The sequence below is a fragment of the Oncorhynchus nerka genome, linkage group LG5 (genome assembly GCF_034236695.1).
Source record: "Oncorhynchus nerka isolate Pitt River linkage group LG5, Oner_Uvic_2.0, whole genome shotgun sequence".
NCBI classification, from domain to species: Eukaryota; Metazoa; Chordata; class Actinopteri; order Salmoniformes; family Salmonidae; genus Oncorhynchus; species Oncorhynchus nerka.
In genome coordinates, this window is record NC_088400.1 from 39,676,008 (window position 1) to 39,693,921 (window position 17,914).

At 45.9% G+C, this 17,914-nt stretch overlaps 2 protein-coding genes across 2 annotated transcripts; one reads left to right on the top strand and one right to left on the bottom strand.

Moving 5' to 3' along the window:
* The first annotated feature begins 963 nt into the window (after nt 1–963).
* On the top strand, nt 964–3,855 carry LOC115129474 (thioredoxin-related transmembrane protein 2-B-like). Its single transcript, XM_029659853.2, has 8 exons — nt 964–1,270; nt 1,376–1,436; nt 1,925–2,038; nt 2,302–2,378; nt 2,685–2,791; nt 2,943–3,008; nt 3,155–3,284; nt 3,397–3,855. Exons 1-8 carry the CDS (start codon nt 1,082–1,084, stop codon nt 3,547–3,549), a joined length of 897 nt encoding a protein of 298 aa, XP_029515713.2. The 5' UTR covers nt 964–1,081; the 3' UTR covers nt 3,550–3,855.
* Nucleotides 3,856–4,471: 616 nt separating this feature from the next.
* On the bottom strand, nt 4,472–17,520 carry LOC115129476 (palmitoyltransferase ZDHHC5-B-like). Its single transcript, XM_029659855.2, is given in 15 exon segments — nt 4,472–6,794; nt 7,441–7,558; nt 7,561–7,822; nt 7,825–8,394; nt 8,930–9,036; nt 9,153–9,261; nt 9,381–9,513; nt 9,733–9,824; nt 9,930–10,032; nt 13,262–13,434; nt 13,799–13,956; nt 14,035–14,156; nt 14,229–14,423; nt 15,453–15,567; nt 17,432–17,520. Coding segments are annotated over 15 exon segments (2,370 nt in total). The 5' UTR covers nt 17,439–17,520; the 3' UTR covers nt 4,472–6,688.
* Between the last annotated feature and the right edge of the window lie 394 nt (nt 17,521–17,914).

Consider the following 17,914-nt stretch of genomic DNA (forward strand, 5'->3'; position numbering starts at 1 on the left):
ATTACAATATAGTATACTTGATTAAGTACTCTTGCTACTAAATGAAGGCAAATGTGTTTTTTATTGGGTGTTTATTTAATGACAAAAACAGAGCACATAATAAAACAGAACTGGTATACTAAGTACAAAAATGTAGCAAGTCAAGGAAGACACATTTCAGTTGAAGGCATTCAGTTGTACAACTAACTAGGTGTCACCCTTTCCAATATGCTTTAGTACAGGGCTGAACTCAGGGTCATCGAAGGTCGCAGGTGGGCAGAGGGAGGAAGAGAGCGTATGGAACTCGCTAACAGACTCTCGCTCACTCATGTAATGGAGCTTCTTCTAGCTTGTTCAGCTGATCCAGTTTGCACCGTAGTTTGTTGATGTCATCCTGTATAGGTGTCACACACGCACGCGTCAAAAGTCTAACAAAAGTCTACTTAAACCAAAGGGATGTTGCCCAACCTGGAAAGTCCTCTGTATATATTTTCTTAACTGCTTATGGATGTTCTCTGTCACCTGCGGGTTCTTTTTATAGAACGGATTGAACGTGTGGCCAAACCTGTGAAAACTGACGACACATTCAGACAGATATAACGTTCGCTAGTTTCCCAAGGGTGCAACATTTTTTCAGCTCAGCGTGATGTATGGCCAAATGTATTATTCATACAATATGTACCTGGCATCGGATATAAACTTCTCTCGGCTCTTCTCCGTGACTTTGCTGAACAACAGTTGCCTGTTCCTCTGGGGTTTCGGGTCCGTCTGACCGGTGAGAATAATTTCCTGTTGCATCTCGTGTACTTTTTTTTAGCAACTTTGTGTGTTGTTTCACCAACTTCCAATTTTTTTTAAACGTTCTTTATGTTTTAGAGTACCCGCTAGAAACCACCGTCTACGGAACGACAACAGGTACAAAAAAAGTTTTTGCTTTTCTGTCAGTGTCCGCATGCGCAGTCAAGTGTCATATGTCGCGCTCATTCACGTTGAGCAATCTTTGGTTGAGCTCTTGCTGCTTCAGCTGTCACCACTGAGGTATAATAAGAACTGCTGTCACTGTGCTCAACCCCCTTTCTTTCTCTTCTCATGCTGAGGGAACATGGGGTTGATCACCGGAGTTATTGCTTTCTTTTACCACTTACCTCAAATATACAAATGGCTATTCAAGCCTTATTACATCTTGTCTATATTGATGTCCTCCGCATTCCTCATACTTCGCAAGTGTCCGGGACTTTGCGAAAACCTCAACACAGAACGGGAGGACGGGAACCCATGCGACTTTGACTGGGTCAGTATCGGGTAGAGTTGCTCTTGCGCTAAATCTTGTGGGGTTTATTGTTACCGTAAATGTTGCAATACTTGCATGTAATATTATGGGGCCTATGTCTTACAGAGAGAAGTGGAGATTCTTATGTTTCTCAGTGCGATTGTCATGATGAAGAACAGAAGAGCCAGTAGGTGCAGAATAAAACACAAATACACACACACACACAGGTCTGGCCATGTAGCCGGGGTGAGCCCACTGTTGTCACTGAACATCTCTCATAGGTTTACAGTATAAACAGTAAACATCAGAACAAACACATACACTGTTATTTCAACTTTCCCAACAAACCCAGTCCCTCACATCTTGTAAACCATCTCCTGAGATTACAGCACTCCCAAGGTTCATCTGCTTGTTCATTGGCTCTTGACAATGTGTTTGTTTTGTAAACATGAGAATACAGTTGTGAGGGGGGGCACTGTTTATTTTGTTAACTCCTCCTTACCCCCCTTCCCTATCCTTGAGTCTTATTATTGTTCTCTCTACTCATCCCCCCAGTTTCTCCCTCCCCATCACTCTATTCATCCCCCCAGTCTCTCTTGCCCCTCTCTCACTACTCCTTCCCCCAGTCTCCCCCCTCTCTCTGTCATGAACCCTAACCTTTCTCCTGTTCTCCAGTCACATTAGAGCAGCATGCAGGGAACCTGTTTATGTTCAGTAAGGTGGCCAACGTCATCCTCTTCTTCAGGCTGGACATCAGACTGGGCATCTTCTACTTCGCTCTGTGTATTGGTGAGCTGCTTGTCACACTGCCCTTCATGTCACTGCTCAGTCAGTTAATATGCATTATAACTAGTGACCAGAGGAAGTTGGTGCGCTCCTTGTTAAGACAAGACAATGCTTGCTTCAGGGATGGATTTGCACTTCGACTTTACTGGTCAAAACCAACCAGTCTGTCTGTGCTCTGTGAGTGAATTTGACAGCATGTGTTAGGGTTAGTACCAACTATATATTCTACAATGTCAAGAATGTTTCTGTTTCCTTTCCTGTCCAAGCATTCGTCATGACCTGTAAACCGCCACTCTACATGGGCCCAGAGTACATCAAGTACTTCAGTGAAAAGACCATAGATGTAAGTGGGGTGATCCAAGACTTGAGACGTGACAGCCATGAGGGTGAAGACTCGATGCCATACTGTAGGCTGTTGAGTCTAGTTAACTGAGACTCTTGTTACCATATTACTGACTGTGAGCATTAGATTGAGCTGATTTACAACAGGCTAAGTGTTGCTAATCCATGTTCTACTGCTCTAGTATCCGTGCTTGCCAGCCTAGTGACAATACTATTAGTAGGGAGACACCTGGCTGGAAACCAGACTACTGATACAGTGATTGTGATCTACTCAGGTAATCTGATCTGGTCTAATCCCATTGGACAGGAGGAGCTGAATCATGATACTCGCGTGACGTGGATCGTTGAGTTCTATGCTAACTGGTCTCCCGAGTGCCAGTCCTTCGCCCCCGTCTTTGCCGACCTTTCCCTCAAGTTAGTATTCTTCCCGTTTCCTCTTTTCGCTCCATCTCTCCTCTATCAGCGTGACTTCACCCCTCCTCTACTCTTCCTCCAGTGAAACACATCTAATGTTGTGGTGTTAACTAAACATGGCTGTCGCTTGTTCTCTTCCTCCGTTATGCAGGTATAACTGTGCAGGACTGCGGTTTGGGAAGATAGACGCTGGCCGGTACGGAGAGGTGGCTCAGAGGTAAGGCTTTCCCTCTCTGATGTTGGTAGTGTCTCTTACAAACTACATTTTCACCAGAATGCAAACAAAAATGTCATTTATATTGACATGCAGTCTGTCTAGAAGTTAGATGAGAAGGGGCCTCCTATTTCTGCCCTTCTCTGCAGGTACAAGGTTAGCACCTCCCCTCTGGCCAAGCAGCTCCCCACATTGGTGCTTTTCCAGTCAGGGCGGGAGGTCATGAGACGTCCAATGGTGGACAATAAGTGTCGAGCAGTGTCCTGGACTTTCAGCGAGGTGTGTTGTGTGGGGATCACTAATCTGTGTGTGTATGCGCACCTTACTTTTTGAAGTGTGTGAATGGCTTTGGGTCCCCACTCACACACCCGTTTGTCTCATTCTGTTCTAGGAGAACATCATCCGCGAGTTCAACCTGAACGAACTCTTCGAGGCATCAAAGAAGATAAAGGGTCGTGGCGAGAACAGCCCCTTACCACCAGAAGGCAGCAAAGAGCCTCAACCTGAACTGGACACCCCAGCAGAGAGCAAGAAAGACCAGTAGCGACTAAGGGAGAACAGGGACTAGATTCCTCTACCAGTCGTGCACACAGTTCACTGCTAGTCATATAATCTGCCCTTGTCTGTTATATCGCTGTTGTATTATCAGACTACTAGTATAAGTTAATTCAAGACTTTGGGCAGAATGAGCCATCCAAAACGGAAACATCTAACCGTCCTAATTATTGTTGCCTTAAGGTCCAATGCAGCAGTTCAATAGATTAAGATTATTCTGCGTAACAATGAAGTACCTAAATTGTGATCAATTTAAAATAAAATGGTTTAAAAAAAATAAACAAATAGCAAAATTCTTGCTTGAGAAATTTCTAAGACTTTCCTGGAGTGGTTTGAGTGGGGAAGGGAAAACTAGTTATTGGTACCCCACCCCACATAGCCTGGTTCCTCTCTAGGTTTCTTCTTAGGTTTAGGCCTTTCTAGGGAGTTTTTCCTAGCCACCGTGCTTCTACACCTGCATTGCTTGCTGTTTGGGGTTTTAGGCTGGGTTTCTGTACAGCACTTTGAGATATCAGCTGATGTACGAAGGGCTATATAAATACATTTGATTTGATTTTGATTTGGTAGAGGTTTGGAACTAATTTACCACATGGTGATGTCACCATGGAAGGCCAAAACTCCCTCCCATCAAAACAGGCTGAAATTACAGTAATTCTTTTCAAACAGCTCCTACACTAAAAGGGCATTAACATTATTTTCACAATATTATTCCAACCTCAGTGTAGAAATATATATAAAACACAGGAAAATCAAGTTGGATTGCACTGGGCCTTTAAATGAAAATGCCTTACACTACCATCTCACTCATTCATATTAGTTAAACTGACAGTTTGTAGGCTAAACTGTTCAATGCTCTGAGACCCCCGTACGCTCTTGGCTGATCTTGGATTGAAGACAGACACGCTTTTCCGTCAGGTTGACCTTTTATTCTGAGAAGACACCTTAAACTCTTAAGGCCATTTTGGAAATGTCTTCTCCATGTTCATCAGAAATATTTGACACTCTCCATTCAGCACAACCCACAACAATAGCAGCATTCTTATTTACTCACGTATATTCTGTTGTTCAAAGCCCCCTTCCCCACCAGGAGAAAGTAAGACTCTCTCTAATCCTGTATGTCTGACTGCTTGTACTCATATAAACCAGGTGTGCATTTGACAAGGATATTCTCACACATACACACCGGGAGTGCATTCAACAACACACAGAATCACATGCACACCTACTGTACACATGGGGAGGGGGTGCATACAAACACTGACTGTGGCCACACTGCTGTGTGATTGGTTGATAGTTTGTGTGCTTCAGAATTCCCTGAACATAAAACGTGCTACATTCAGCTAGCTTTGACATTCCAACTCTGTAATGGGCTTGGATTAAACATACCACCTCCTCCTCCTCCTCTCAATCACGCACACTCCTGACACACAAACACATCTTTCTGTTTCTGACTGTGCCTTCCTAAACCTATTCATGGGCAAAATGTTCACTGTACCATAAATATATATTTTTTAAACAACAGAAAGCAGATAAGGAAATCAAGAGGCCAGAATGTCAACAAAACCAATTAAAATATGAAATACAATAGTTGTAAGAAATACTTTAAAATATTTTTTAAACGCTTTGTTTTACTACGAACGGTCTCAAGGCAAAAAACGATCAAAACAGTCCTCAATTTCAAACCAACCCCGGCATCTGTAGCCTCCTAGACACATCATACATATACAAACAAAGAAAAAAATAATACCTATATTTATATCACCCCCCTGAATTTGATTTGTTGGAATCTTCCAATTATATTAGAATCTAAGGACAAGGCACTATGATAGGGATGTGGTCTCTGGGTAGAAGTTACACTTCTGGGAATAGATTTAGAACCAGTTTACACTCCCTTAGTGCCCTAACAATTAGGGGCAAAAGGCCTCAATGTGTAGGGGCAACTTCCTCTAACTCCTGGATATAGAGATTGGTTTGAAATTGTGTTCAGAACTCAAAGGTTTTCCTGTCCGATAAAATAAACATGACCCCTCACACTTTTAACATGTTCGGCTGACCATCCTTAATGTTTTTCTAGCACTGATTGACAGAACACATTTTGAACACCAAAACGACAGGCAAATCATTTATAAGCTACGGAGAGAATTTGCATAATGTATCAATAATTAACATTTCTAGTGTACATTCCACAAAGAGGCGTGTACTGTATTTATGATTCGGAATAAACATTTTCTTTGTGGCTTTCAATATCCTCAGTGACGGGCCTCTTCAGCTGGCCGTCATATATACGATCACCAATCTCTTTGGATGAGAATTGCAGCGAGCTCCATGACTGGCTGATACAGCCATCAATCAAAACAAGCGATTAGTCTAACTCACATTCATAGTCATTCACAAACCCCAAAATGCTATCTCCAGCATCTGAACAATTAACCCAATAATTCTTAAAGATTCTTTAGGCATTTATATAAAAAACAATATATAAAAAAAAATATCTTTATAAAACTCAAATTAAACTGTGTTTGCAGAGGTTGAGGCATCATCTCTGCAGTCTGAATATTCGCTGCAGACTAATTACATGGGTGATCCATTGTGATTGGTCCATCCATTTGAATGGGACAGGAAGTCTCGAACCACTGAGCGCCACAATTGGTCAACAGTCCATATGCTCCCTCTCAGGCTCCATACTGATTGGTTCAAATGCCCTCCTTTCCAGGATGATATTTTATCGTATAAATTCTCCATGTCCTAACGTACCGAAATAAATCATCTTTGTATATATGCGTTAAAGAGTTTAGTACCCAGCTGTCATAACAACGTTCATGTTATACAGTCTATGGCTCACAGACTGCGGAGAGGTTGTCCCATTCCATTACTGGTCAACATTCAGAGTTTCACTTCAGTCGCCATTCGATCCAATACGAAAGAAAGATCGGCAGTGAAAAGATGACCAGTGGCATTATAAAGATAATAAGGTCATTGAAGTACCAGTGAGCCAAACACCTCTGTTCCACTATCCACTCCATATTGACCAAGAGCAGAGGATAGTCCTTTCATTGTGTGTGTGCATGTGATTGAATAACCATCTCCAAGTCTCCTCTCCTCCTCTATCTTCGGCGGATGTCTGTCACTCAAACCGATATCTCATAGGTGGTCCCTCCAACGCCAGTCACCTTCTTCACCCCGCCCACTGGTCTGGATGTGCTGTGATTGGCCAAGCCTGGGCGAGAGGTGGATCTGATTGTATAGGCGTTAGGAAAAGGGGAGGGGGTTAAGGATGTAGATAGGGGTGACAGAGGGAGGAGTGAGAAGAAGAGGTGAGTAGGTCCGATTCAAAAATAGACTAATAGAACAGGCCTTATGATAAGGTTACAAGAGTAGAAAGATCATTGAAAAGGAGGAAAAAGAGCCCAGAAATAGACAGTGAGAAAACAGTAGCATACTATAACTGCTCATGCTAACAAACACAATCACTCCTGTTTCACACACCTAAACACATACCTCTATATCAAGTAGACAGACTACAGATACAAACATCTATCCTACTACACAGTTATACCCGAGCATGGTAAGACTTAGATGCACTATTGTAAAGTGGCTGTTCCACTGGATGTCATAAGGTGAAAGCACCAATTTGTAAGTGGCTCTGGATAAGAGCGTCTGCTAAATGACTTAAATGTAAATGTAATGTAAATGTTGTGATCAACTTTAAAAAGACAGACTCCTCATAGACAAACACACACACAATCCAGCAGAAACACACTGACATCAAGAGGAGGAAAAGGAAGACTCACACAGATCAGGGAGGAAGAGGGCTCATATAGATCAATCAGGGAGGAAGAGGATGAAGAGTAGCAGGCTCGTGGCTCAGATCTCTACTCACTGTGGAGCCTGGGTCACTCTGACTCCGCCCTCTCCCGACAAACTGCCTCCTCCCATTGGCCGAGCCTTGTGCTGGAGCCCTGCCTCCCCGGTGTAGGAGGGGGACTTCCTTAGGAGGGGCCTCTGGGCGGGGGAGACACAGGGGGGTCCGGGGAACAGGCATGCGGGGAGGAGGGGGAGGGCTGTTCAGAGACGGGAGGAAGGGGGCGAATGGAGGAGGTGGCACGGAGGTGTGGGTGTCTGGAGTCCTGGTGGAGGAGGTGGTGCTGTGTCTCAGGGTGGGCAGCGTGTGGCGGATTCGGCGGGGGAGGGCTGAAGGCGCGGAGGTATGCCCTGTTGGGGGAGGAGAAAGAGGCAGAGCCCTGGAGCAGCTGGCCCTCTCTCTCTGCTGGGCCATCTGTGCTGAGAGGAAGGGTGAGGTGTACCCCTGCAAGGGCACATCCCTGACCCCGGGGGGCGGCGAGGAGGTCATCGCCGGGGGAAACGCTGCAGGGGCGTGGGGCTTCTGTGGAGACAACTCGTGAGCGGCCGACTCAAACTCAGGGCTCTCGGACGGTGTCAGCAGGCTGTCGTAGGACAGGCTGCCGTTCTGAGGTGTCTGATTGGCCAGGCTCTTGTAGCTAGTGTCGGTGGTGCCCTCTGATTGGAGCGTGCCCAGAGTATTATGGTGTGTGTGGGCAGAGCGCATGCTGGAGGAGTGAGAACCACCGGTGGACAGGACCAGAGAGGAGGGGTAAGAAGTGTACGACCGCCCCCCTAGGGAGTACCCGGAGATACCCCCCGCAACCTCCCCACCCGTCCCACTGGACCCCCCAGGGCCTTCGCCCCTCTCCCCTCCACGTGCCGCCAAACCAATTACCGACCCCCCATCCAGGCTGCTGGGCTCAGACCGATAGCTGGCCTGGCGACTCGACTGGAGAATGGAGGGGGAGTCCAGACTGTCCCCACGAATCATCTGGAGAGCAAGAGATAGAGAGACAGAGAGAGGCAAGGAGAGCAGTAAGAGGTAGTGAAGGTAGAATGAAGAGAGGGAGGGAGGGTGGAAACATATGTTACAAAAGGGATTACTTTGAGGAGACATTCCTCAACAGAAGACAACAGACACTTCTACAGAGAGCCAGCAAGACGGAGGACTTCTGGGGAATCACACGATCAAGACCACTAACATCAGCACCACAAGAACAAACACCTCAGAAGATACAGGCATTGGAAGTAGATGGAGTCACGAGCACAGACCTTTTCACAGACATTCACGACACACACAGAGAGATGACACTAACAGACTTACTCATCAACCGATGGCCACTGAGCGATCAATTCAAAGTAAAAGAGAGGGGGGTGGAGTTAAGCACAAAGGAAAGAAGGGACAGGACCCGAGAGGGGGCTGTCAGAAACCTCTGCTCGTCCCACCTAGATGCCCTCGGCTTAACCCTTCTACAGCTGATCCATCAACGGATTTGACCTTTTGTATAACGTGTGTGTACGCGTACCTTGTTTGGGTGTGTCAGAGCTGTGTGGTTCCTCTGTGGGCTGCTATAGGCCGGCCGGTACTTGTACATAGAGGGAGTGGACAGACCTTCAGACAGCAAGCTGCTTTCTGAGAAAAAAAGAAGAAGACGTCTATATATAAAAAACAGTGTTACAAACTAGACAGCACGTCCGTGTGGGATACTTGAGCGAGTGTGTGTGTGTGCGCGTGGGTTCACTGCTCACCCTCTGTGTCTGCGCGGGGCAGGCCAGGGTAGCGGACCTCCGGTTTGGGAGGAGGTGGAGGCTCTGCATCTGCTGACTGGCTCTCCATCTGCTCCAAACTGCTCTTAGACTGACAGGGACAGGAAAGGGACAAGACTGTTCATATGACACAAATGAGAGCGAGCGCTGCATCTGTGAAAACCCCTGTATGTTAGATCTGTGTGTGTGTGTGTGTGTGTGTGTGTGTACCCGGCTGCTGTGGTGGTCGTTCTGGATGCCATTGTCCAGGACTTTGGCCTCTAGCTGCGCCTCGGAGAGAGGAGGACGGAGAAAGGGAGGCTGCACCTCCACTGTCTGCTTCCCCCGCCACCGCCCCACGTACCTGACAGATGGGAAAACACATGAATGACCCTAAACTTACCACTGAAACACAAACTTCATACTCCATTACACACACACATATATATTGTTAGATATTTTACTTAGTTAACAACCATAACTCTTAAGCTACACTGAGTTGTCCCCCCCCGAGGGTCTTGTTCAACCAGAAGCTGCAACAGCAGAGGAAAACAGGAGGAATGAAGGAGAGATGGTCACTAACCTGGGAGCCTGAGAGCTACAGAGCACGTGCGAGACGTTCCTAAGACAGCCATTGGTGAAAGGGTTAACTCCACCCCTAAACTTCCCTGTAACCTGAGAGAGCGAGAGAGACGAGAGACACAGAGAGAGAATCCATTTTTAGATAATCTGGATCATGTCGGCCCTCTCAGAGGAGCACACCCAGATAGACAGACGTACCTGCTCGTTAGTGGTCCTACCCCGAGCTACCAGTACCATGTGGAAACCAGTAAGACCTGCTACTGGGATGAAGAAGAGACCAGCGGTACACATCGTAGCCATACTGGGAACACACAGTCAAGGACACAACCTAAATCAGTGCAACAACAAGACTGTGTGTGTGTCTATGGTCGTGTCTACACTTGATACTTACATGTGACTTCTGCTATCAGAATAGGGAGATCGCATTGAAAAGACGGGTTTAGACGCACAAAAGTGGCTTTGTGGTCTGATTGTGTTCAGATCTGTCTGACTACTTCAGGAGCTGGTCAGGGATGCATTGTGTGTAGATTTCTCCTCAGTCTGGACACAATCAGGCTACCGAAAGCATATAGAGTGGGCGACGTCATCAGCGCTCCTCCCACAAGTCTCCACAAAAATGGTGTTTTGGGAACGAGGCACCTTTTCATTATAACGTTGGGGGAAATACGTTCCTAGCGTGTGAGGAACGTGTTTGCTGGACTCCTAAACGCTAACCAGCTCGCTAACTAAAAAAATATATATATTTTTGTTTGGCTAAAGTTATGCTGACCTATTTTCAATCCCTTTAGCGTTGCTTGCTAGCTAACAGAGGTTAGCCGGCTAGACAGAAACTAAAACAAGAGGCTCCCACGCTGAGGTCTGTCCAACGCTGGTCCGACCAAGCTGACTCCACACTCCAAGACTGCTTCCATCACGTGGACTGGGATATGTTTCGTATTGCGTCAGATAACAATATTGACGAATACGCTGATTCGGTGTGCGAGTTCATTAGAACGTGCGTTGAAGATGTCGTTCCCATAGCAACGATTAAAACATTCCCTAACCAGAAACCGTGGATTGATGGCAGCATTCGCGTGAAACTGAAAGCGCGAACCACTGCTTTTAATCAGGGCAAAGTGTCTGGTAACATGACCGAATACAAACAGTGCAGCTATTCCCTCCGCAAGGCTATCAAACAAGCTAAGCGTCAGTACAGAGACAAAGTAGAATCTCAATTCAACGGCTCAGACACAAGAGGCATGTGGCAGGGTCTACAATCAATCACGAACTACAAGAAGAAATCCAGCCCAGTCACGGACCAGGATGTCTTGCTCCCAGGCAGACTAAATAACTTTTTTGCCCGCTTTGAGGACAATACAGTGCCACTGACACGGCCTGCAACGAAAACATGCGGTCTCTCCTTCACTGCAGCCGAGGTGAGTAAGACATTTAAACGTGTTAACCCTCGCAAGGCTGCAGGCCCAGACGGCATCCCCAGCCGCTCCCTCAGAGCATGCGCAGACCAGCTGGCCGGTGTGTTTACGGACATATTCAATCAATCCCTATACCAGTCTGCTGTTCCCACATGCTTCAAGAGGGCCACCATTGTTCCTGTTCCCAAGAAAGCTAAGGTAACTGAGCTAAACAACTACCGCCCCGTAGCACTCACTTCCGTCATCATGAAGTGCTTTGAGAGACTAGTCAAGGACCATATCACCGCCACCCTACCTGACACCCTAGACCCATTCCAATTTACTTACCGCCCAAATAGGTCCACAGACGATGCAATCTCAACCACACTGCACACTGCCCCAACCCATCTGGACAAGAGGAATACCTATGTGAGAATGCTGTTCATCGACTACAGCTCGGCATTCAACACCATAGTACCCTCCAAGCTCGTCATCAAGCTCGAGACCCTGGGTCTCGACCCCGCCCCTGTGCAACTGGGTACTGGACTTCCTGACGGGCCCCCCAGGTGGTGAGGGTAGGCAACAACATCTCCTCCCCGCTGATCCTCAACACTGGGGCCCCACAAGGGTGCGTTTCTGAGCCCTCTCCTGTACTCCCTGTTCACCCACGACTGCGTGGCCACGCACGCTCCAACTCAATCATCAAGTTTGCGGACGACACAACAGTGGTAGGTTTGATTACCAACAACGACGAGACGGCCTACAGGGAGGAGGTGAGGGCCCTCGGAGTGTGGTGTCAGGAAAATAACCTCACACTCAACGTCAACAAAACTAAGGAGATGATTGTGGACTTCAGGAAACAGCAGAGGGAACACCTCCCTATCCACATCGATGGAACAGTAGTGGAGAGGGTAGCAAGTTTTAAGTTCCTCGGCATACACATCACAGACAAACTGAACTGGTCCACTCACACAGACAGCATCGTGAAGAAGGCGCAGCAGCGCCTCTTCAACCTCAGGAGGCTGAAGAAATTTGGCTTGTCACCAAAAGCACTCACAAACTTCTACAGATGCACAATCGAGAGCATCCTGGCGGGCTGTATCACCGCCTGGTACGGCAACTGCTCCACCCTCAACCGTAAGGCTCTCCAGAGGGTAGTGAGGTCTGCACAACGCATCACCGGGGCAAACTACCTGCCCTCCAGGACACCTACACCACCCGATGTTACAGGAAGGCCATAAAGATCATCAAGGACATCAACCACCCGAGCCACTGCCTGTTCACCCCGCTATCATCCAGAAGGCGAGGTCAGTACAGGTGCATCAAAGCTGGTACCGAGAGACTGAAAAACAGCTTCTATCTCAAGGCCATCAGACTGTTAAACAGCCACCACTAACATTGAGTGGCTGCTGCCAACACACTGACACTGACTCAACTCCAGCCACTTTAATAATGGGAATTGATGGGAAATTATGTAAATATATCACTAGCCACCTTAAACAATGCTACCTTATATAATGTTACTTACCCTACATTATTCATCTCATATGCATACGTATATACTGTACCCTATATCATCGACTGCATCCTTATGTAATACATGTATCACTAGCCACTTTAACTATGCCACTTTGTTTACATACTCATCTCATATGTATATACTGTACTCGATACCATCTACTGTATCTTGCCTATGCTGCTCTGTACCATCACTCATTCATATATCCTTATGTACATATTCTTTATCCCCTTACACTGTGTATAAGACAGTAGTTTTGGAATTGTTAGTTAGATTACTTGTTGGTTATTACTGCATTGTCGGAACTAGAAGCACAAGCATTTCGCTACACTCACATTAACATCTGCTAACCATGTGTATGTGACAAATAAAATTTGATTTTGATTTGATAGTTAGCTACAGTAGTTAGCTACTGCCATCGGTTGCTGTATCATATTTAGCCTATTCCACCGTTTGTAGAATGGATACCGGCATTTGAATATAGTGCGGGAAAAGGGAATCCGGACACACTGTGGACACATTTAAAATGTAGGTGTAGATGCATGACGAGATCAGAACTCCATGATCAGAACACTAAAGCTACATGAACCGTCAGGTCTAGACACGGCCTATTAGGATACGTGACAGAGGAGTGAACACTGTCCAGCTGGTGCTGGTGCTGGAGGATGTACAGCAGGCCGAAGCCAAACACTCCCATGATGTGGATCGTCAGGGACAACAGGAACAGGAAGAAGTGACGGTAGTTCCTGCGCCCGATACAGTTGTTCACCCACGGGCAGTGGTGGTCAAAGTCCTGCCAGGTCACACACACACACACACGTCAAACGGTCACAAAACGGTCAAGAAATAAGACAACACAAAATACCAATCAAATAACTGATGTTTTGCTGATATTTCTACGGCTGCCTCTGACAACTTGTTACGACACAGTTGTCACCTGTCATACCGCGTGTAATGTTAGTACGGTGGCAGTCTGGAGTAGTGTGTGTGTGTGTTTACCTCCACACAGTTGTCACCTGTCAAACCGCGTGTAATGTTAGTACGGTGGCAGTCTGGAGTAGTGTGTGTGTGTGTTTACCTCCACACAGTTGTCACCTGTCATACTGCGTGTAATGTTAGTACGGTGGCAGTCTGGAGTAGTGTGTGTGTGTGTTTACCTCCACACAGTTGTCACACACAGAGCAGTGTGAGCAGCGGGGCGGTCTGTAGAAACGGCAGCTGGAGCACCACTTCATCCGGACCTGAATGCCCTTAACTTCCACCGTTTTATAGAGCGGAGCGCGGAAATCATCCTCTTTATCCTCATCCTCTTCCGCTGTGAACACACACACACACACTGAAACACTTTCTTTACACCTTATTAAGACAGGCATCTAACACACACTCTGCTTACCTCTGGGAAAGACCCCTGGGTCCATAAAGGTGGCCATGCAGAAGTTGGCGAGGGTGAAGAGGAAGACCACAGCGTTATAGATGGGAATGACGGAGGAGACATGCTCTGACAACCACGGACACCTGGAGGGAGAGGGATGAGGTGAGAGACAGAATTTTTATATGGAATTCGGTGTGTGTGTGAGTGTCACTTACGTGAAGCAGAAGAAGAGCGTGGTGGAGCCGACCAGGAAAGTGGTTGCCGCGGAGACGGGAACGAAGCGACTGGGTCGGAACGGGCAGGGAGGAGAGGCGGCGGGGCCACCCACCTCCCCACCTAGTCCCCCACTACTGAACCCCGGCATCAGAGGGAGGGAGAGAGGAGGAGGGAGCGAGGTAGAAGAGGTATATCTAAAGAGAAGGATGTTGGAAAGGTCAGAGGGAAGACCTCAGTGTCCGTATGGGATAAGGGGGCATGATGGTAGATGGGAAGGGTCTTAGGTAGCAGAAATAGTATTATTAAAGAAAGCAGCCATTTGGGAGAAACATCTTAAGGTAGCCAGATATTTGCACTTTGGCCAGAAAAAAACACTTATACTTAAATACTTATTTTATAGTAAAGTCTACACCTTTGTTTGCATATGTGTAGATCTTTGCAGGTATATCTACAGCTAGCTATACATTTTATATATTTTGAAAACAAAACTATACAATATCATACAAAAATAATTGCAACTTTAAAAAAAATATTTCTGTGTGGCTTTCATGTAACCTTATTTGGTGCAACAATATACATAAATCAACCAAATCTTTCCTGTCTACTGCAACAAAGACCCACAAGGGCACACACAATTAACTGCTACAAATACTTCCTGACCTGGTGAGACAACAAACCAACCCTAACCCTCCACAGGGATCAAAACCTACATCTATCACTACTATTTACAAACTCTCTTGTAAGGGGCAGAAATTAGGAGGTTGTAGCAGGACGGCCTGTAAAACAACAGAACAGGGGTGTCTAGCAGAGCAGTGACCATCCACTGAACTCTGGTCTTGTACAAGGTGTATCTAGGCACTGAGTGTGTGTGTGTGAGACAATGTGATTGGGTGAGACAGAAAAGTGTGACAGAATGCTTGCAAAAGGGGATAGTTCCAGGGTCTATATTCTGGGGAGGCAGCCGTTGGGACAAAACTTTTTTTTTAAATGTAAAGCTGCCCAGTAAAAATCCAAGCCCGCATGCAGCTTTAAAAAAAGCCTGTATACAAAAGCTCTCAAATGTTGTATACACTATTCAGTGCTCTGTCCGTCTAAGAGAGCATTCATATCCACAGGTGAGATCAGTCTTGTCTGATCAACTTGGTCAATTAGCTGTTTTTTTTAGCTGTTTGTTTTAGTCTTTGTAACAGTGCAGGTAAAACCCATCCCATCTCTGAAACCACCGTAGACACGCCTCCTTTCCCATGATGCCACGCAGAAAGAGGAAGCCACTCAGACAACTGCAGGTCGTCTCAGTCCAGTGTTCTAGCACACGGTTGTTGTCTATGACAGCACCTCCTGAAACACATGGAATCAGAGGGCATGTTACACAACTACTAGATTACATCAATAGCATTAACCAACACCACAAGCGTCAACCATTAGTAATTACACACACAAAACCACAAACACGAATGCAGCCACGAACAACATATTGTTGCAAGGTGTGACAATAACGTGTTCTTTGCATAGCTAGTTGTTGAACGCCACAGAAGTGTGTGTACGTCTAGGGAGTGGCAGGTCGTGTGTTGAAACCTGACAATTATGTCAACTGTACTCCATCTTCCATTTCCCAGTAGTGACTAACGAGGTCAAAACGGGTATCTAAAAGCGTTTCTCACGCTCTCTCTCTCTCTCTCTCTCTCTCACGTATTCATAAATATACAACAGCACTCATCCACACAGATCTCATGTAACACCTGCGGGAAAGGCAATGGTGGAACCTGAGCATTAGAACACACCTCTACTACAACCTTCAACAACCTAGCTAGCTATTCTACACACCCCCATCTATGGCAGAGGCGCTCAAAAGTACATACCGGTACAATCAACAACACCTGACATACAAAATATTCTGTAGATAATATATTTAAAGCAAACACTACATATCTTATTAGCACTAAAAACAACCCTAAGCCTTCTCTACACGGACCGTGTCTGTATCTGTGAAAACAGGCTGAATGTTGGAGGTCGTGTGACCTACTGTTAGCACACGACTAATCATCTCTATGCAGCACACACATCAAATCCCCCTGATTTAAACGGCTGTTAATCCTGAAATATCCCTGTTCAGCAGAGTAACATTACCCTGCCTTTGCCCCTGTCACGTTAGCTTCCAAACATTATGTCTGTTAGTGACGAGTCTGACAGCCAGCACTTCACTTCTATCAAGTCTGCTAACTCAAACTATAAAGTGTCCGATTGCATGCTCCACCGTCGATGCTAAACACAGCCTGTCAGCTAACCATGTTCTACAGGAGATGCTAGGTATGTAGCTAGCTACATAGGCATTGTAATTGTGTCCCAATGAATCTGTACATGTACGTTTATTTTACGCCTGCTGCGATGGGTTAGTGTACATGTGACAAAATTAAAAGACAAGGGGATAATTACTACGCATTTTGAGAACTGTTGGGACTCGAAAGTTACGTGAAACTGTAACCCCCAGTATAAAAAAAAGTGACCTAGCCTAACGTTCGTTACTCCTTAGTCCAAGGACCTTATATGTTGTTAAGGCGAATTGGCTCTGGAAGCCAAAACAGCCAAATACTCCATCTAAACATGAATCGATTCTCAACTGGGGTACGTTTCTAGAAACACAAAACCCTCTACTTTCATATCACATTAAAACAATTTCACAAATGCAAAATGCACTTACTGTACCGGGTTAACAGTTGCAGCGAACAGTATTTTTCAGTGACATGTTTGTGGCGTTTGTCTTCCGTTTACACAGGTGTTCGGATTCGCAGATAACGTTAGCTGTGTGCGTAAACAAACACTAACATGGAAATATGGCCGTGTGGGAACCCAAACGCTATGAAGTTGTGTAACAATTTAACCTTTTGTTTGAAAAATATTAATATTTGATGTTAAAAGATAAGGTTATTATGCTTCAAAAATCGTACCGCAAGCGAATCGTTTTCATGTTCAGACCGAGTGTCGTTAAAGATACTCCCCCGCACAGAAGACGCCTTCGTCCAATGACTCGTTATGTATAATGGAACAGATAGTCCTGATCAAGGAATACATGTTAGCTGACTAGCTAGCCAAACCAGGGCAAGTTTGTCGCGACGACCTGTGTTTGATCACCGCTTGAGACAGAACTATAAACAATCAGTTACTTGAATATTGGGGAAAGCAGTTCACCAAAAACAGGGCATACCTGACATCCAGGGCTGATGTTTTCAAGTTCTTAATATTTGGGTGAGTTGAGTCCCGAGGCTAGTTAGCTACTAGCTAGGCCAATGGGGGTTATTTTACGCTGGCCCGTGTTGAACCAGGCACAAACCCATCACCGCATCCGGAGGAGCGCCCTTCTCAAATCGAACAGCAACGTCCAGAAACATTATTTTCCATAAAATAAATGTTTCAATTGAACTAGTTTTAATTTGGAAGAAAGATTTAACAATCACTTTTGCATGGGAAACAGAATCCTAATAATTACATTCCTTTTATTTTGAGCCGACCCCCGTTGGACAGAGCAGGGCACCTGGCGCCAGGTCGGTTTCAAATCGAATGCAATCAACTTTCAGCCGGTGCAAACCACACCTGCGCCCGTGCGAGATTAATCGAACCCCCTCAATGTTGGCACGCCGGAACTCGCTCCTTTAGGTGGGACGTTTGTCCAATCAGTGATTGAGATTAG